General features: G+C 45.5%; 2 protein-coding genes across 3 annotated transcripts; one reads left to right on the top strand and one right to left on the bottom strand.

The window, feature by feature from the left end:
* Positions 1 to 63: 63 nt before the first annotated feature.
* On the bottom strand, positions 64 to 12,308 carry TRIM45 (tripartite motif containing 45). Of its 2 annotated transcripts, XM_083481826.1 has the most exons (8): positions 12,162 to 12,308; positions 12,028 to 12,121; positions 10,170 to 10,657; positions 8,103 to 8,836; positions 6,688 to 6,817; positions 3,552 to 3,666; positions 1,873 to 1,999; positions 64 to 340 (listed from the first exon to the last, which is right to left on the bottom strand). In XM_083481826.1, exons 3-8 carry the CDS (start codon positions 10,652 to 10,654, stop codon positions 189 to 191), a joined length of 1,743 nt encoding a protein of 580 aa, XP_083337952.1. In that variant the 5' UTR covers positions 10,655 to 10,657; positions 12,028 to 12,121; positions 12,162 to 12,308; the 3' UTR covers positions 64 to 188. The 2 variants fall into 2 exon arrangements, with proteins under 2 accessions (XP_083337952.1, XP_083337951.1); XM_083481825.1 differs by lacking the exon at positions 12,162 to 12,308 and having other exon boundaries at positions 12,028 to 12,153.
* Positions 12,309 to 14,606: 2,298 nt separating this feature from the next.
* Positions 14,607 to 19,726, top strand: LOC310696448 (V-set domain-containing T-cell activation inhibitor 1-like). The gene is made up of 4 exons (XM_083482003.1): positions 14,607 to 15,007; positions 16,048 to 16,455; positions 17,225 to 17,509; positions 19,406 to 19,726. The coding sequence occupies exons 1-4, from the start codon at positions 14,947 to 14,949 to the stop codon at positions 19,438 to 19,440; spliced, it is 789 nt and encodes a 262-aa protein (XP_083338129.1). The 5' UTR covers positions 14,607 to 14,946; the 3' UTR covers positions 19,441 to 19,726.
* The last annotated feature ends 17 nt before the right edge of the window (positions 19,727 to 19,743 follow it).

Consider the following 19,743-nt stretch of genomic DNA (forward strand, 5'->3'; position numbering starts at 1 on the left):
ATCACACACACACACACACACACACACACACACACATATAAATTCTCACAAACAGCGCAAAGGTGGGATAGAAGGCACTTTTTTATTTTGACATGTTTCATCTTCTCAACGCAGGAGATTCTCTGGCAACTAGTGCAGCTGAGTAACTCCTTGTGGGCTGAAGCCTTGCCGCCTTGCCAGAAGTCCCTTCAGAGCACCACGGTCCTGAGGGGGCTCCTTCCCAAAGTCTCGCCAGACGGCACAATGGAGCACTCGGAGGCTTCAGCTACGCTGCCACAGCAGGACCAGTGAGGAGCGCCAGGGTGACCCTTGTGTCCGTGACCACAGCCCTGATAGCCACCTGCCCATTGGAAAAGAAACTGTTTTACTGGCTAGAAAAGCTCTCCAAGTAAACTCACCATTTCCTGCACTTTGGGCAGCGGTTCTCCAAAGATGTGGTGTGCTGCACACTGGCATGGCAGAAGAGGATGGCAAGCGTGGCAGGAAGATTCAAGGGCAATTAGAAAAGAGAAAGGCTTCTTTCTGCTGGTGGGGAGATGAGAATTTGTTTGTCTCAAACTAGACTTAATATAAGTCTCTCACTGATCTTGTCTGCATGCTGAGGCGGGAAAACTCTGGCCCTCCAGATGTTTCGGACTACAATTCCCATCATCCCTAGCTAACAGGACCAGTGGTCAGGGATGATGGGAATTGTAGGCACATAGTAAGAGGATTGTTTATAATTATATTTTGGGAATGATTCAAGTTCTTCTTTAGCTGTGTTGTTTTTACTTTCTGGGTGTCCCGTAAAGTTGTTGTGCTCTATATCACAAACCAAGCACTGCCTGGAGTTTTTTCTCTCCCCCCCCCCCAATGTATTTCTTATCAATAAATTATTCGATGTGGTGCAATAATTTTTTTATTCAAAAAGTGTGACCCAGAGGAAAAAGTTTGAGAACCACTGACCTTAGGTCATTTATCAACAGAGGAGATAAGATTACATTCAACCTTGTACACAGATGAAGATAAAGCAGGGAACAAACAAAAAAATTATGTTGCAGGTTATGACTGTAAAAATAGCTTTTGCCTTCCATCTACCACCTTGGATGTCTGTTTTATAATGACGGTGGCTGGAATCTTTCATCTGCGCTATTACACTTATGGCCATTTTGCTGGAGACATTTTTGCATCCTGTGTAGGGAGGTGGCTAACGGGCTGAGGTGCGACTCAGGAATCCATGATTCGAGTGTCACTGTTGCTTTCAACCTGCTCAAGTAAGCCACTCTGTCAGCATAAACAAGACCAACCTAGCTCCTGCACATGTCAAGTGTTTGAAACACTCCAAAGGCCATTTGATCCTGACATGCTTCCTTAGGAGTAAACCCCAGTAAACACAGTGGAACTTACTTCTGAGTACACACACACACACAGGATTGCATTGTAAAAATTATTCTCAGACAAGACGGATGAATTGAAATAAATTATATATCCTTTGTCTTCATGATAATTTTAATTTCTGTGATGTGCAAAGCCTGATGGCTGTATAAATCGAATAAGACCCATGGTTCCCAATTTGGGGCACATGCCCCACAGGGGGGCAATTTGATTTTTACAGCGGGCAATTTGAGAATGAGTTATTAATAACAGTTAATGGCCTTTCAGGCTTCCTCCATGCGAATAGGAGTTCACTTTTTGAACAGTAAGAATTATATAGTATTGGGGGGGGCACCAGGATTTTAGAGATGCTTAGGTGCAGCATGTCCAAAAAAAGGTTGGGAACCATGGCTGTAGACCATTAAAAGTTCCCTGGAGAGAGAGAGAGAGAGAGAGAGAGAGAGAGAGAGAGAGAGAACTGTGCCTGACCCAGTAGCTTATGGGAAAGCGGTTACTTACCAGGCATGACTCCTGCACAAGCACATTGAGCAGCCTTCTGCCCCCCACTAGAGCAGAACGTGCAGCAGTGGAAGACGCCTCGGTGGGGGCGGAACTTGTTCTTTACAATCATGGTGAAGGGGGAGCCCTGCAGAGAAAAAGTTGCCAAAGGGACAGATTTGCATGTCATAGGTAAAGGGACCCCTGACCATTAGGTCCAGCCGTGGCCGACTCGGGGGATGTGGCGCTCATCTCGCTTTATTGGCCAAGGGAGCCAGCGTACAGCTTCCGGGTCATGCGGCCAGCATGACTAAGCTGTTTCTGGCGAACCAGAGCAGCGCACAGAAACGCCGTTGACCTTCCCACCGGAGCGGTACCTATTTATCTACTTGCACTTTGACGTGCTTTCGAACTGCTAGGTTGGCAGGAGCTGGGACAGAGCAACGGGAGCTCACCCCGTCGCGGGGATTCGAACCACCGACCTTCTGATCGGCAAGTCACAGCGCCACCTGCGTCGCTATGCATGTCACACTAGAGGATAATACGACATCAAAGGTTGCAGCAGCAGGAGGTGTTATTACAGGCCTTACACTTACTTTGAGTGGGGGAAAGGACTAGCAACCATTCTCTGAAACAGTATAACAACTACATTATTATTATTATTATTATTATTATTATTATTATTATTATGCCACCCATCTGACTGGGTTTGCCCCAGCCACTCTGGGTGACTTCCAACAAATTAAAACACAGTACAAATTAAAACACAAACTTCCCTCTGCAGGGCTGCCTTCAGATGTCTTCTAAAAGTCAGATAGCGGTTTATTTCCTTGACACCTGACAGAGGGCGTTCCACAGGTTGGATGCCACTACTGAGAAGGCCCTCTGCCTAGAGTAATGTTTACCAGTCTTAAATACAGTGGAACCTTGGTTGTCGCACGTAATCTGTTCTGGAAGACCATTCTGAAACGTTCGACAATGAGGAGCAACAGTCGGTCGGCAAACTCAGTTGAGAAATGTGCCTCAGAAGCCATTCAACTTCCAAGGCCTGTTCAAAAATGGAAGCAATTATTTCCAGGTTTTCGGCGTTTGAAAACCAGAACGTTCAGCTTCCGAGTCACTCGAAAACCAAGATTCCACTGTATATGTGTATAATGCCTGCAGGGTCATAGTCCTTTGCACACAATCACACTTACTATGTATTTATTAAAGTGTTTGTATAAATTATGCTGTGTTGTGTCCAAAAGTAGGTATGTACCCTCTGGGCCAACTTATGTTGTTGTGGTTCTCTGACAATCAAACTTGTCAACACTTTCCCCATGTACACTTTCTTCACGACAATGAAAGGCGAAGGCCTTTAGATGTTTCCAAAGCCCTTAAACCAATGAAAATGGAGGGAACATGTTCTGTCCCCCTAAAGGCCAGTGGATTCACCTAAGGCAGTGACACTCAAAGCCAGGTTCGAGGAAGAAGTGTCTTGATTCCCCTTTGATAGCTTGAAGCTCAGGCCAACTGAGGCTCTGAGAAGTCTCCTCAAGCCATTCCCATCCCTGGGCAAGAGCTGAGCTCAGAAGTGCCTTAAGCTCCAATTCTAACTCCTCTCTCCTCTCTCTCCTTTTCTGCTCTTGCCATAGGTCTGCTCATTCTTGGTCGACTCTCCAAAATCATCCACACCCACAAAAGCTAGCCGAAAGTGTTACCTGTACATGTTGACCTCTGACAAAGACGCAGACCTTGTACTTGCCCGGTTCCTCAGGGATGTAAGAAATATGGTATGTCCCATCTTGGTTGTCACTTACACTGGCCTTGATGACACTGGATTGAAGACAGAGAGGAAAGAAAAATAATTGCTTGGCATGCAAAAATAAAGAAGACATTTGTATAGAGACTTTGATCCAGTGACTGATGAAGTTGGTGATTATTTTAAGAGGTCTCAAGTAGCGAGTTGCTTAATAGAATTGAGGATATCCCACAACTGGTATTTTTGAACCACTGATGAACTTCTTTCCAACTTCAGGACCTGAAGAGTCAATCTGATGGTGGTAGACCTGTGTGTCAGAATCAGGACATTGCTGTAAAGCAGAAATGAAGACTGGATTTGAAGTATACTACTGGTGACTGGAGGGACGCGGGTGGCGCTGTGGGTTAAACCACAGAGCCTAAGGCTTGCCGATCAGAAGATTGGCGGTTCGAATCCCTGCAATGGGGTGAGCTCCCGTTGCTCGGTCCCAGCTCCTGCCCACCTAGTAGTTTGAAAGCACGTCAAAGTGCAAGTAGACAAATAGGTACAGCTCCGGCGGGAAGGTAAGTGGCGTTTCCGTGCGCTGCTCTGGTTCGCCAGAAGCGGCTTAGTCCTGCTGGCCACATGACCTGGAAGTTGTACGCCGGCTCCCTCGGCCAATAAAGCGAGATGAGCACCGCAACCCCAGAGTCGTCCACGACTGGACCTAATGGTCAGGGGTCCCTTTACCTTTACCTTTACTGGTGACTGGGGAACTTTCTTCCCATCACTAGACAGATCTCCACACCTGTTTTCTTCAAGATAAAGAAGCAGTCAATGCTATTAGAAAGCCAGTTGAGGAAAGCCAGTTTTGGACAGGGGAAAACAACAACACTACAATGGTACCTTGGTTCTCAAACTTAATCTGTTCTGGAAGTCCATTCCAAAACCAAAGTGTTCCAAAACCAAGGCACGCTTTCCCATAGAAAGGAATGCAAAACAAATTTATCTGTTCCAGACTTTTGAAAACAACCCCTAAAACGGCAATTTAACATGAAATTTTATTATCTAATGAGACCATTGATCCATAAAATGAAAGCAATCATCAATATACTATGCTATAAATTAAATAAGACTGTATTGTAGATGATAATTATCCACACAGTCACAAAAACAAATTAACCAAAAATGCCTCATAAACAAAAGCCCAAAATAAATAGCAGAAACAAAAGCGCCAAACTTAATCTATTCCGGAAGTCTGTTTGACTTCTGAAATGTTCAAAAACCAAGGCGCAGCTTCTGATTGGTGCAGGTGCCCTGGAAACAATAGCTGACAGCTGCATCGGACAGTCAGCTTCCAAAAAACGTTCAAAAACCAGAACACTCACTTCCGGGTTTTCGGCGTTTGAGTACCAAAGCATTTGAGAACCCAGGTACCACTGTACCAGGAAAGGATTCGGTGCTCCTTTCCTATCTGCCCTGAGTGAATATTTTAACCAAGTCCCCAGTCCCCAGTACTGATTTACAGGAATTTGGCACCGTGTGGTAGATTGGACAAAGGGGCACTTATTGTTGCTTCTCTATGCCTGTCAAAGCACAAGACTCCTTCTTCAGGAACTTTAAATGACTGCAAATTCCTTAGACACAAAAACGCTGCTCTGTAAACCTGAACTCAGAAACCAGCTTTGAAGAAGCTGTGAAACAACAAGTTTTCTTTTTGCCTATCTGCAATGAATTACCCTGCTGGAATGTTAAAGACATTTAGAATCCAGCTCATTAAAGGCATGGCATGCTTGGGAATTAGTAGACTGAAGAATAAAGTATAAAGCAACTCCAGAGTCCAGCAAATTTGATATAATCTTAGGGGCTTTTTAAATACACTAGAGGAACACTTTATACTTCTGAATATATGGGAACTTTTTGTATTTGGCCCACAGTTCTCTGAAAACCTTTATAATGTCTTGCTGTTGTACTAAAAGGTCTGATGGACAGATCTGGATACTTTGGTTGAAAGATGTGATAGAAATAGATTGAATTGATGAAAGCCTTAAATTAGTAAGTCTCACAATGGAGTGTTTCCATCAGAAACTGGACTTGCTAAATTAATCCAATTTTAAGGTTGTCATCCAGCTCTTTAAGACTCAGGGAGCTGCTCACCACAGCCAGCTTACCTCAACCCATGGCAATGCCTAGGACTGGTTTACTCACATGAGCAGCTACTATCAGAGGGCGACTCACAGAAGGAGACAAACATGCCTACCACCAGCAAAGATTCCTTTTGGAAAGACAGAAGGGAAATGCCTAATATCTATTAATTTGGCGTCTTTATGCCTTTCCTACTAATTTAATGTATTTTTAGTCTTTGCTGGAAGCCACCCAAAGTGGGCTGGGGAAACCCAGCCAGATGGGCTGGGTATAAATAATAAATTATTATTATTATTATTATTATTATTATTATTATTATTATTATTATTATTATTATTATTGTTGTTGTTGTTGTTATTATTATTTTATTATTATTATTATTATTATTATTATTATTAACCAGGATCTTGGGGCAGTTTACAACATATTTAAAGTGAAATAAAATAGGCAAGAGAGGCTAAAATAGGGAAAAGGCAGTGCTTTTTTTCTGGGGGGACGCACACCCCTAAACATTTTGTGAATATAAGTTTGGCCTCATTGAGGGGCAGTATTTCAATATGAGTAGGAAAAGGAGAGTGCCCCTAAACATTTTTTTTTAAGAAAAAAAGCACTGGGCAAAGGCATATATACATATCCCATCTTCCTAGTTTTCAGGTGTTCCAGTTGCCACTATGCAACTGAATATCTGGACCTGCTACAACCACCAGATGCAAGTCACTCCTCATTGGCTGATGCTCATGTCTTCCCGTTTATTCACTATTCAAGTGCCCGTATACTCCTAAATCAACGCAGGCTGCCGCAAATCCGCATGCATCCCTTCACCTGGGCTCTCAGGTACGATTCCTCCGCCACTGTTCTGATTCTGGCAATTCACCTCCTTACCCTTTTCGTGAATGTGCTTGCGAAGGGACTCTTAAAAGGAAACACGAAACAGACCGAAACGGACAACCCTTTGCAGAACAGCTACCAACCAATCCTTCCTGTCTTTATGGGAAATGGACACCCGGACGGGCTCCCCTCCTCTGTCCATCTGCTCATCGGAAGCGTCCTTGCAGACCAGAGTGAAGCCGGCTGGCTCGTTCTGATGAGTGCTGCCGAGATCTGGAAAAGCAGAGCAGAGGAATTGGGAAGAAAATGCGAAGAGCCTTGTCCTCCTGTTATGTACTCAGTTGAATAGGATCCAAAATGCAGCAGTCTGATTGGTCCCAGAACAATAGGATTCAGAATGCAGCAGTCTGATTGGTCCTAGAACAATGCAACAGTATGATTGGTCTGCAGGAGCCACCCAATCCAGCTCCAGATGGAAGTGAATCCACAACCTGATTGGCCTACAGGAGAATTCTGGAATTAGCCAATCACGTGCAGCCCATTGTGTAAATAATGTATATAAAGCAGATACTTTGGGGAAACTTCCATTTCTCCTCACCACCATGAGCTGAATAAAGAGCATGAAATCCACTCTCGACTCTGAGTATATTTCACCTCCCTTAAATGACTCTGCCCTTTCTTCCTCACTACTGTCCAGGGCTTCTGGCACTGAATTTCAGGTGTTGTTCTCTGTATGCAAAACATGGTCTCTACCACTGAGCTGCAATCCTGCATTTAAACAGACGTGTGTAAAGACATTCTCAGGTTAGAGATCTTCTGAAACAACAATGGGACACTAGCACTGCCCAAGGCAGGCTGGAGAACAGCAACAGCTGACAAAAGATAGATATAATATTTTACAAGGACAGGAAGAAACACTATGGACAGAATAATTGCCACACACAGGAAGGAGAGAGTTTGAATGCTTCAGCTGTAAGCGTAGAAATCATTCAATGTGTCAATACAGTGGTGCCTCGCAAGACGAAAAGAATCCGTTCTGTGATTCTCTTCGTCTAGCGGTTTTTTTGTCTTGCGAAGCAAGCCCATTGAAGGATTAACGCTATTAGCGCTATTAGCGGCTTTTAGCAGCTTATCTGCTGATCAGATCAGCTGATAAGCGGCTTAGCGGCTTAGAAAAGGGGGGGAGGGGAAAAAACCAGCAGGAACTCGCAAGACATTGTCGTCTTGCAAAGCAAGCCCATAGGAAATTCGTTTTGCGAAGCACCTCCAAAACGGAAAACTCTTTCGTCTAGCGAGTTTTCCTTCTTGCGAGGCATTCGTCTTGCGGGGCACCACTGTACATCAAACCTTTTATTGGCTTCACATACAAACATCCAAAACAAAATACAGAATTACCACTTCCCCAGTGGCACAAAACATTTGATAAAAAAAAGGAGGCAGAGCTGTCTATTGTCACATCTTTTCGTCTCCAGGGAGATCAGATGTCTGCAGTGTATTTTGACAATTGGATGTGGAGCATCTTATGATGTTTTTCTGCTGCTACAAACCACCCCCTTACCTGCTCCTTGCAGGACACACTTGGCTGGATGAGCTGCTTTGTTGAGAACGGCCCCAAAGATTTCGTAGCCATGGTATACGCCGGCCTTCTTTTGAGGAGAGAAGTGGATTCTGTCGTCCGCAAGAGGGTGGATATTGCAGTCCACGCTGGTTAGCCTGCTCAGCCGGTTCTCCACCACCCCTTTGGTAAGGAGGATCTCAAGGTCCGAGCCGTTGGTGAGCAGGTGCTCAGTGAATTCCACTCCTGTCTGCATATCCAGGAGCAGCTGGAGCAGCTGCGCTTTCTGCAAATGCAACAGGCTCTCCCTTTGGACCTTCAGTTCGTTCAGAAACTTGAGCAGCCGGTCTCGGTGCTCTTCGACGGCTTTCACGTAGCCGTCTGCAAAAGCGCAGATCTCTCGAGCCACGGCTTCTACGTGGCTGCTGAGGGCGCTGTCCACCTCTTCAATTCGGCTGAGCGCGCCTTCCAGAGTTCTCATATTCAGCTGGGTGATCTTCAAGAGTTCCCGAATGGAATCTCCGTGCTTGTGGACAACGTTACTGGTGAGATTGTAGGGATGCTGCCGGTGTGTCCCCACCACACACTCCTGGCACACAGACGTGTCGCACTGCTCACAGAAGAGCGTCAGCTCCTCCGAAGGGTGCAAAAGGCACTGGATGGGCTTCTCCATGTGGGTGTAGCCCTTCAAGTCCTGAAGCTCCACCACAGGGTGGGCAGCGGTTTTCTTCTGCCGCCTAGAAGAGTAAGGTGCAAAGTTCAGCCGTCTATGCATCCCAGAAAACAACATCCGCAAAGCACAAGAAAATCCATTCCTACTCACACACACTGGGACAGTAATCCTGTTTTGGGGGGCAGGGGGCGGGCAGGTGTGGAGGACTCCCTGGTCCTGAGTGGGGTAACTGTGCCCCTGAAGGACCAGGTGCGCAGCCTGGGACTCACAGCTGTCCATGGAGGTGCAGGTCAATTCTGTGTCCAGGGCAGCAGTTTATCAGCTCCATCTGGTAGGCAGGCTGAGACCCTACCTGCCCACAGACTGTCTCGCCAGAGTGGTGCATGCTCTGGTTATCTCCTGCTTGGACTACTGCAATGCGCTCTACATGGGACTACCTTTGAAGGTGACTTGGGAACTACAACTAATCCAGAATGCAACTGCCAGACTGGTGACTGGGAGTGGCCGCTGGGACCACTGGTCCTGAAAGACCTACACTGGCTCCCAGTACATTTCCGAGCACAATTCAAAGTGTTGGTGCTGACCTTTAAAGCCTTAAACTGCACCTGCAGTATAAAAGAAAAAAGGATACTACAGTGCTACCTCGGGTTAAGTACTTAATTCGTTCCGGAGGTCCGTTCTTAACCTGAAACTGTTCTTAACCTGAAGCACCACTTTAGATAATGGGGCCTCCTGTTGCTGCCGCACCACCGGAGCACGATTTCTGTTCTCATCCTGAAGCAAAGTTCTTAACCCGAGGTACTATTTCTGGGTTAGAGGAGTCTGTAACCTGAAGCGTATGTAACCTGAAGCGTATGGAACCCGAGGTACCACTGTATATCATTTTACCTGCAGGCATGAAAGCAGCTGAAGTAGCGAAATGGCAGGGAGCGAAGGGTCAGGCAGCCTCTACTCCCCCTTTCTGTAGCCTTTTCACTGCCTTCCAATTCTGTTGTTCAGTTTAAAGGATAAAAGGGGGAGGGGCTGTCAAAGTCTCCTGCATGTTATTTAATGTGATTGTTAAATGGGCATAAAAGGCAGGAAGGTACCACAAAATTACCGTATTTTTCGCTCTATAAGACGTACCAGACCACAAGATGCACCTAGTTTTTGGAGGAAGAAAACAAGAGAAAAAATATTCAGAATCTCAGAAGCCAGAACATCAAAAGGTGAAAAGCAGGGAAAGCAGCAATTCCTCTTGCTGTTGTGGCTTCTGGGATAGCTGCGCAGCCTGCATTCGCTCCATAAGACGCACACACATTCCCCCTTACTTTTTAGGAGGGAAAAAGTGAGTCTTCTAGAGCAAAAAATACGGTATGTAGGGTAACTCTATTGCACTGTCTGGGCAGGACACGTACTTGTGAGCTTGGCAGCAAAACTGGCAAAGGCAGACCCGGCAGGCCTGGCAGTGCTTCACAGCTTCTCCATCCACACAGAGGTCGCAGGCTAAGCCCAGGCCATCGCCTTGCAAGGTCTCCAACAGCACCTCTTTCAGAGCCATGTGATCGGTGGTCAAGTCTTTGATCCCTCCTGGTGGCAAATCTACCTCAGCATCACAGACGGGACAGAGGAGGCTGAGCAGCGGCGATGGCGGCTGGCGGCAGCTCTGGAGACAAGGCCCTTCTGAACTCGAGTCTGAGTCTTCGCCTGGCAAGCCCAGGTCTGAAAAGGGCTCCAGCTGCTCTAGGCAAGCTGTGCAGAAGGTGTGTAAACAAGGCAATATTTTAGGGGCAGAGAAGAGCTGAGCGCAAAGGGGGCACTTGCTTCTGGAACATTCCTTTGCCTCAGGAAGGGCCTTGCGCACGCTAGTCGGCTCCCCTTGTAAACCCTGAGTGTTAGACATCTCCTGGAAAACAAAGAACAATAACTTTTTAATAACAATTGTTAGTACTATTATTAGTATTATTTGTTGAAGTTATATACCAGCCTATACCCGGGGGTCTCTGGTCGCTTCACAGAATAAAATCAAGATATAAAACCACAAAATAGATGATAAAAATAAAAAAAACAACCACCCAATATTCCTATAATAATAGGAATTAATACACAATACGATCAGAAAATCATTATTGCTCTTTAAAAACAGGAGGAGGAAATACAAATAAAGTATTCCCCGACCCTACAAAAGGAAGAAGCCTCAAAGTCCCAGGTTATTCCACTCTATTTACAGCAAGGCATGCTTCACCCAAAATATTAATGAAAAAGCTGGCTTCAGGCAGTTACAAAGATGTCTGCAAATGTGACATGAACCCTGCCATATGGAAATCCCTTGCAGACAACCTCAGTGCCTGGAGACAGATAGATTGCGTATCCATAGCAGTGCCCAGAGGAGGAATGAGTGCTTGGGAGAAGCACAGAGAGAGAGAAATACCATGTTGCATCTGCCCCAGCTGCAACAAAACATGTCTCTCCCATACCCGTCTCTACAGAAACAGCACATTCTATAACTCTCTAATGGTATTCGAACCGCTCCACAAATGTTCTTGCTGCGCTAAGTTCATATTGACGTATTTGTGCTCAGAATAAAGCTGGGTGTATGTCACAGGGTGTGTGTGTGTGTTATAATAATTCTGCAAATCTGAAGACAGCCTTGAACAAAACTAATTGCCCCCTTATGTCACAAGAGCTTTGGTTACACTGGGAGTCAGAAGGGATCGAGTCTCTTATCCCAGAAGGAAAGCCATGAGTTGGCCAAACTGTCTCTCACTTAGAATTGGCTCTAGCCCACAAATGATCATGCCATACTGTCCTTAAGAAGCCACAAAGCCTTGTCTTTGCTTTATTTTGACCATTTCATCAGCGCACAGAGCAGAATTTGCGAGATGGCTTGGGCCCCACTCCCTTTTCCCGGCCCTGTCTCCAACTATGATCTGTCCTTTCAATTGCAGGAGACCCGAGGGGCAGAGAGGACTCCATTCCTGACCCTGGACGAAGTCCGCGAGGGCCGATCTCCTCCTGAACCGAGGCAACGCAGGTCCGGCCCCTGCCTCCACCAACCCAGCGCCCTGCCCTCTCCCGGGGGGAGCGAATCAGCCCTTGGCTCCCCTCCTCTCCGCCCGAAATAGAGTGGCATTTATTTCGCTTCTCCCTCGCCCTTTCGTTTGCTCCCTTCCCCATTCCTTGGGTGTCGCCAAATGCGCCAAGAGAACAGATTCTCCAGGCGGAGTCTCTCTCCGCTTCGCTCCCCCCCTGGAGTTGTTCCCCCACCCCCCTTACCTCGGAAAGTGGCGTGGGATTCTCGGAGAGCTTTCAGGCCCGTCAGCTGCCCCTTTTCTTTTCCTTTCCTTTCCTTTCCTTCCTTCCTTCCTTCCTTCCTTCCTTCCTTCCTTCCTTCCTTCCTTCCTTCCTGCCCTCCCCTGGAAAGAGGAACCGTTCACTTGGTTACGCGCGGAGCAGCTGCGCTCTGCTTTACGCACGGCGAGGCGCGCCTTGGCAACGCGATCTGGGGATCTCTGGAGATCTCTGGAGAATGTGGGAGAGGGTGGCAGCGCCAGCGACGCAGCCCATGGCTGGCTGGGGAGGAAAAGTGGGGCGGGGGCTGGGATTTAGTGGAGGGTTAAGGGCGAGAAGGCGCGTCGCTGGGGCGCATCAGGTTACACAAAGAGTGGGGTGGGGGGCGAAGCAAGGCTGAACGGCTGGAATATCTATATAATAATAATAATAATAATAATAATAATAATAATAATAATAATAATAATAATAATAATAATAATAATAATAATAATAATACCCTGCCCATCTGGTCAGGTCTCCCCAGCCACTCAGAGCGGCTTCCAACAGGATATTAAAAACAGGATAAAAGATGAAACCTTAAAAACTTCCCTAAACATGACTGCCTTCAGATGTCTTCTAAAAGTCAGATACAGTGGCACCTCGGGTTAAGTACTTAATTCGTTCTGGAGGTCCATTCTTAACCTGAAACTGTTCTTAACCTGAAGCACCACTTTAGCTAATGAGGTCTCCCGCTGCTGCCGGAGCGGAGCACGATTTCTGTTCTCATCCTGAAGCAGAGTTCTTAACCCGAGGTACTATTTCTGGGTTAGCGGAGTCTGTAACCTGAAGCGTATGTAACCCAAGGTACCACTGTATTGCACTTCTTAATGCATGCCAGCCTTCCTTCTGGATCGTGTTAGCGAACACCTTCTACCCGAACACAGTGGCAACTCAGATTAAGTACTTAATTCGTTCTGGAGGTCTGTTCTTAACCTGAAACTGTTCTTAACCTGAAGCACCACTAATGGGGTCTCCCGCTGCTGCACAATTTCTGTTCTCATCCTGAAGCAGAGTTCTTAACCCGAGGTATTATTTCTGGCTTAGGTCTGTAACCTGTAACCTGAAGCATATGTAACCCGAGGTACCACTGTATTGTAGTTGTTTATTTCCTTGACATCTGGTGGGAGGGCGTTTCACAGGACGGGTGCCACCACCGAGAAGGCCCTCTGTCTGGTTCCCTGTAGCTTCACTTCTCGCAGTGAGGGAACCGCCAGAAGGCCCTCTGAGCTGGACCTCAGTGTCCGGGCTGAACGATGGGGGTGGAGACACTCCTTCAGGTATACTGGGTCGAGGCCGTTCACGGCACCAACACTTTGAATTGTGCTCTTTTAAACACTCTTCTATTTCCTAATTTTAACTGTTATTAGTGCTCTATGCAGAAAGGGAGGTCATACATGGAATGAATGAATGAATGAATGAATGTATAATCTTCCTGTCCAATGAGAATTCAATCTCATTTATCTAGGCCTTTTAGTAACACTTTTGCCATGCGCTGCTCTGATTCGCCATAAGTGGCTTAGTCATGCTGGCCACATGACCCGGAAGCTGTACGCTGGCTCCCTCGGCCAATAAAGCGAAATGAGCGCCGCAACCCCAGAGTTGGCCACGACTGGACCTAACGGTCAGGGGTCCCTTTACCTTTTATCTTCCTGATGTCTGCTTGCACCACAGGGCAAAGTTAACATATTGTTGCCAACTGACCAGGAAGATGGGGGTTGGTGGGAAATGGCCCCCATCCACAGCATACCTAATAGTTAATTTGCATTGGGAACCAGGCAGAGGGCCTTCTCAGTAGTGGCGCCCGCCCTGTGGAACGCCCTCCCATCAGATGTCAAGGAAATAAACAACTATCTGACTTTCCAAAGACATCTTGAAGGCAGCCCTGTTTAGGGAAGGTTTTAATGTTTGATGTTTTGTTCTGTTTTTAATATTCTTTTGGGAGCCACCCAGAGTGGCTGGGGAAACCCAGCCAGATGGGTGGGGTATAAATAAATTATTATTATTATTATTATTATTATTATTATTATTATTATTATTACCATGTGCTTTGTTGTTTAGTCGTTTAGTTGTGTCCGACTCTTCGTGACCCCCTGGACCAGAGCACACCAGGCCCTCCTGTCTTCCACTGCCTCCCGCAGTTTGGTCAGACTCATGTTAGTAGCTTCGAGAAGACTGTCCCACCATCTCATCCTCTGTCGTCCCCTTCTCCTTGTGCCCTCCATCTTTCCCAACATCAGGGTCTTTTCGAGGGAGTCTTCTCTTCTCATGAGGTGGCCAAAGTCTTGGAGCCTCAGCTTCAGGATCTGTCCTTCCAGTGAGCACTCAGGGCTGATTTCCTTCAGAATGGAGAGGTTGGATCTTCTTGCAGTCCATGGGACTCTCCAGAGTCTCCTCCAGCACCAGAATTCAAAAGCATCCATTCTTTGGTGAATAGCCTTCTTTATGGTCCAGCTCTCACTTCCATACATCACTACTGGGAAAACCACTCATTTCAGGACAAATGGGCAGGAAAACCAAGGAGGCACCACTCCTTACCTGTTTTAAAGGCCAACAGAGCTAGACCAAAGTAATCAATGTTAAGAATGTGCATGAACTGAAATAGGGGGGAAAAACTTCCTCCATCTGAGTTCTGCTCCTGTGATGTGTACTGCAAGCTCATTACTTCTCCTCCTGGAATTAAGACACATGGTGCTGGATGAGCACAGAGGCAAAGAAGCTGAGTGATGCACTTGTTAGGAGCAGTCGCTGGCTGAGAAGTCGTTCTTCGGTGGCAGGTGGCACCCACCTGCGTGGAGCCCTGGAGCTTGGAAGGGGTGGCAGGAAGCCTGATCCAAAGCTCTGCATCTCTCGCTTTGTGGAAGGATGGCTTCCCTTTTGAACCTCATCTATCCCTTCCTGCTCATGTTGCTGATGTATCACGTTGGTAAGTGGCTCAAAATGTCAGGAAGGCAAGTGGAATGTTTGTGGTCAGTGTGGAATGAAATGTTCTTGTTTGGAGAGGAGTTGAAACTTCACATTTATGGGCTTTCAAGCTTTTGAGAGCTGCAAGTGTCTTTCTTAGGTTATAACAGTTTCTAACCTTTTGCCATTTAAGTACTTACCGTATTTTTTGCACCATAACAGTCACTTTTTTCCTCCTAGAAAGTAAGGGGAAATGTCTGTGCGTGTTATGGAGCGAATGCCTATGGGTGGCGGGGGGATCTGCTGCAGTCGTGAGCAGAGGATCCATGGATCCCCTTCCTTCCCTCCTCCGTGGTTACAAAGCATGGATCCACATGGATCCTCAGGATTTTTGCATTGGGCTACTCCAAACTCACTGTCAGATCACATGTCTGTGGCCACAGCATGAACCACAAAAAATTATATATCCACTATTTCGTTTAGAATATTTTTTTCTTGTTTTCCTCCTCTAAAAACTATGTGCGTGTTATGGTCGGGTGCGTGTTATAGAGCGAAAAATACGTTACTTTTTTTTTTTAAACGAATCTCACTTAACCACAATTGCTGCACACACCAAGAAATATATCTACCCCAAGCATGGAACTTTGACAAGACTACATCATCATACTAATATGTTTATTTAAAAAGAAGAAAGATTAAAAAAAACCTCACCACAATTCTACTAGCTAAAATACTAGTGAATGTAAAGCACTTACATCCTTAAAAAAAACTTCTAGTAATTTAAGTCGATGAAAACAGGAGAGCTAAATTAGGAAGGCAAAGGTTTAGTTACAGAACTAGGCACAATAACAAGATTTAGCATTCATATAGGGTGTTTTCGTATGTGTTAAATATTTCGTGTGTGTTAAATATACAAAATGCTTCACATGTTATGTTGATGTAATTCTTAGAACAACCCCGAAAGGTAAGTGATTCAAGAAACCAGTGGCTTGATTAATTGATGGATTGATTTCATCAGCAGAGCAGTTGAGCCAGTGGAGTACTAACTCTTCCATTCCACAGATGCAACAATGACGGAATTCAAAGTACGTCCCTTCGACAATATTTCTCTGCCCTGCCAGTTCTCCTTTGTGGACGGCATCGATGGCTTGACATTTACGTGGGAGAGGGAAGATATTAAGGAAGAACATGAAGTGGAAGATAAAGAATTTTACAAATTTTTTGTTGGGCTCCACGATTTTTACCAGTTTTACCCAAAGCTGATATACAGCTTTAGCAACAACCAGGAACAGATGGAGGAGCGGAATTCGCTATATGAGGGGAGAGTCTGGGTAGATGAGGAGGAGATCGCCGATGGCAGCCTGGCACTCATGTTGGAGCAAGCACAGTTTTCTGATGAGGCAATATACATATGTAAGGCATACAATTCAAGGGGCAGAGGGCAAAGGAAAGTGAAGCTCCTCGTGCAAGGTAAGAACATTTAAATGCACTTTAATATTGCACAGGTGAAAATAGGAAGGTGTATGTCTGATATCCCTATTATCACAGAGAGTGCTGACTCCAGGTTTGAGGAAATCCAATACACAGTGGCATTTGGTTAGCAGACTTCTCCATCACTTGGAAGCAGTCAATAGCAGCCACACATGGGCTGGGTATAGCCACCATTTAAATATTTTACAATGGTGGTATGTTGGGTGGCTGTGTGAGGAAAGAGGACCAAAGAATGAGATGAATGTGGATTGGGCAGAGTAAGGGATAAAAGGAAATGAATTGGGGATAGGTCACCAAAAAAACCCCACAGCCCTGGCCATCCACAAAAGAACAGAGGGATAAATAGTCTAGGTTTCAGAGAAGCAGAAGTGAAAATGGACAGAGTAAAAGATAAGGTCGTGAATATAGATGCTGAGTAGAAATGGGCCGTAAGAGTGAATGGGGCAATTTCAGGATGGGTTTTACAAAATGGCATATGCCTGAATAAAAACTGTTAAAATTTATCCCCTCCCACAGTCTAGACTTGTGTGAGTTCTCTTATTTTTCTCCTTCAGAAACTTGGTATTTAAGATTACGGTAGGGTCACAGAGCTGGTTTTCTGTACGTTAATCTTAAGGAAATAGTCGTTCTAACAAGATTTTTTCCTTTCCAAAATTGCCTCTTTCTTCAGAGACCCCAGAGCAATTATTAACCAAGCTGCAATTAGCTAAGCCACTAATTGTTTTGTTTTTCCTTCCATAACAATAAGATGCTGAAGAGCCACAGGTGCAGTTCAGCACTGTCAACGAGACACTTGTGGCCAAGTGCATCTCCGCAGGCTGGTATCACATGCCAAAGGTGACTTGGCGGAACCGAAGGGAAGAGGACATTTCCAGCTACGCCAAATCAGACATCCTGGAGGAGAAGCAGGATGGGTCACACAGGGTGGTATCCGTCCTGCACTACCCTGTCTTGCTCCACGAGATCTACACTTGCCATATTGAAGAAGACGACGTGCTCAACAGGCCTGTTCGATCCATCCACAAAGTCCCAAGTTAGTGATCTGTTGCTGTCTGCTGCTCTCCCCTTGGACAGGCCTGATGCAACATGACATCAGACCTGTGGTCAAGAAAGGACATGCTCCTTTCACACCTGTCCTCTCCAGGACAAATGAAGGCCTCTTGATCTAATGGGAAAGGTGCAGGATAACTGGAGACGTGAGCTTCATACTCTGAGCGGGCTTGACAGGGCTGCCTTCAGATGTCTTCTGGAAGTCAGATAGTTGTTTATTTCCTTGATATCTGATGGGAGGGCGTTCCACAAGGCAGGTGCCACTACCGAGAAGGCCTTCTGTTGGTTCCCTCACTGTGAGAAGTGAAGCTACAGGGAACCAGGCAGAGGGCCTTCTTGGCAGTGGCAGCCACCCTGTGAAACACCCTCCCACCAGATGTCAAGGAAATAGACAACAATCTTTTAGAAGACATCTGAAGGCAGCCCTGTTTAGGGAAGTTTTTAATGTTTGATGTTTTACCACTTTATTACTACTACGACAGTGATGATGGGAGTCACTCAGAATGGCTGGGGAAACCCAGCCAGATGGGCAGGGTATAAATTTATTATTAGTATTATTATTGACAAACTTGTCAGAATATGAATTTATTTTGGGTTTCCTTTATATTGCGCTTCTTAATGTATGCCAGCCTTCCTTCTGGATCGTGTTAGCGAACACCTTCTCCCCGAATACTTAGATCCTTAAAACTCAGTTTGCTTGCAGTACAGCATTCCTTTCTTGCATTATACCCTTCCTTTCAGGAGCCTGCAGGGACTAGAGCCCTTCAGTAAATTGTTTTCATTTTGAGGGATAGAGCAGAACAAGAGGGAAGCACTTCTCTAATGCAGACCAGCTCTGTGTGAGCGTCCCTCTGGTCACACATCTTCCCATGGAAGAGGAGAGTGCTTGCCTATCAAATTATTGGGCACTTCACAGGTAAATTATAACCTAGTTCTCCAGTAGTGCAGAAGAACATCCGTATATAATTATTATTAAGAGGCTGCTCATGGGTATAGCCAGAATTTTTTTGGGGGGGGGCAGGCCTTTTGTGGGGGGGGGGAAACCTGTTTGCTATGTATTTCTATTGATTTGGGAGGGCAGCTGCCCCTCCCTGCCCCCCTTGGCTATGCCCATGAGGCTGTTCATAAATCAGAAGCAACAGCCTACTACATTTCCCTTACTTGCCTAAAAGATGTAAGGATGCCAAAAATATCAAGGCACAAAATTGCCCTCTCTTTCTTTAATGCAGATTAGCACTAAATTATAAACCTATATTTAGAAGGTGATTTTATTGAATGCACTGGGATTCAGTTTCCAGCAAGAATGCCCAAAATGCATCTTTAAGGTAACGATGTTTTAAAATACATAAATAAGATTATGCATGATTCTACAGTGTTTGTCCTGCCTGACACAAGCTACTATTTCAGCCTTTTCAAAAACGGATTCATTTTTGACCCCAACCCACTTAAATTTACAACGGGTCCAATCTTTCTTCCCATCTCTTTCACAAAAAGAAAGATGTCAGCAGTAAAGCAAGTTGTTTAATGATGATAGTTGCTACTGATGCAGCCTATTCTGGGCTGGAGCGCAACCCCCTGTCATGCTCCTGTATAAGAAATGTGCTTTTGGGACACCAAGTGAATCAGAAATTGCCTACATTACAGCCCTTTACAGTTTATTTGCATCTGCTTGCCTGCAGTATGAATTAATTATATGAGAGAGGGTGGAGTAGTCAAAATCCAATGCTGGCTAGCTGGCTACATTTTTATATTCACTTACTTGGGAGTAAGCCCTATTGAACTCAATGGGACTTGCTTCTGCATAGATATATATATAGGATTGCACCGTTTGAGGGATAGCTTGCACAACACTTCCTTTTTTTCTCTTATTTTTTTCCAGAGAGGAAATACCATAATATGTACAATCATTATTAGAATGTTAGCTGGTCGCAAACTACTTGCAAAGAGAAGCCCTTACTGCTTTCAACAGATGAATTCTTCAGCTTTGCACAGTTCTCGGATGCAGCGGAAAGAAGAGGAAAACTAGACTAGACAATAGGACAGTAAAAATGTCTATGGAAATTCGTTTGTTTTCATGTTGCTTCTCGACATGCACACGTCAAACAGGGCAACAAATCACATGCAAAGGCCTAGTTCACATTCTGTATTCTTAGGCACAGAAAGAGCCTTCAAAACCTCTGAACAATAAAGTGAATGAAGTACAGGAAAGAATTCTGT

Source organism: Podarcis liolepis (genome assembly GCF_965112155.1).
Source record: "Podarcis liolepis genome assembly, chromosome: 17".
Lineage (NCBI taxonomy): Eukaryota > Metazoa > Chordata > Lepidosauria > Squamata > Lacertidae > Podarcis > Podarcis liolepis.

Bases quoted from the DNA above. Each gene is read 5' to 3' on its own strand.
- TRIM45 (XM_083481826.1), bottom strand. From the start codon at position 10,654: ATGTCTAACACTCAGGGTTTACAAGGGGAGCCGACTAGCGTGCGCAAG. The intron at 8,837-10,169 runs GTACGTGTCCTG...TTACTCTTCTAG, and splicing joins TTTTGCTGCCAAGCTCACAA to GCGGCAGAAGAAAACCGCTG. The intron at 6,818-8,102 runs GTAAGGGGGTGG...CTGCTTTTCCAG, and splicing joins GTGTGTCCTGCAAGGAGCAG to ATCTCGGCAGCACTCATCAG.
- LOC310696448 (XM_083482003.1), top strand. From the start codon at position 14,947: ATGGCTTCCCTTTTGAACCTCATCTATCCCTTCCTGCTCATGTTGCTG. The intron at 15,008-16,047 runs GTAAGTGGCTCA...TCCATTCCACAG, and splicing joins GTTGCTGATGTATCACGTTG to ATGCAACAATGACGGAATTC. The intron at 17,510-19,405 runs GTTAGTGATCTG...ATTTTTTTCCAG, and splicing joins ATCCATCCACAAAGTCCCAA to AGAGGAAATACCATAATATG.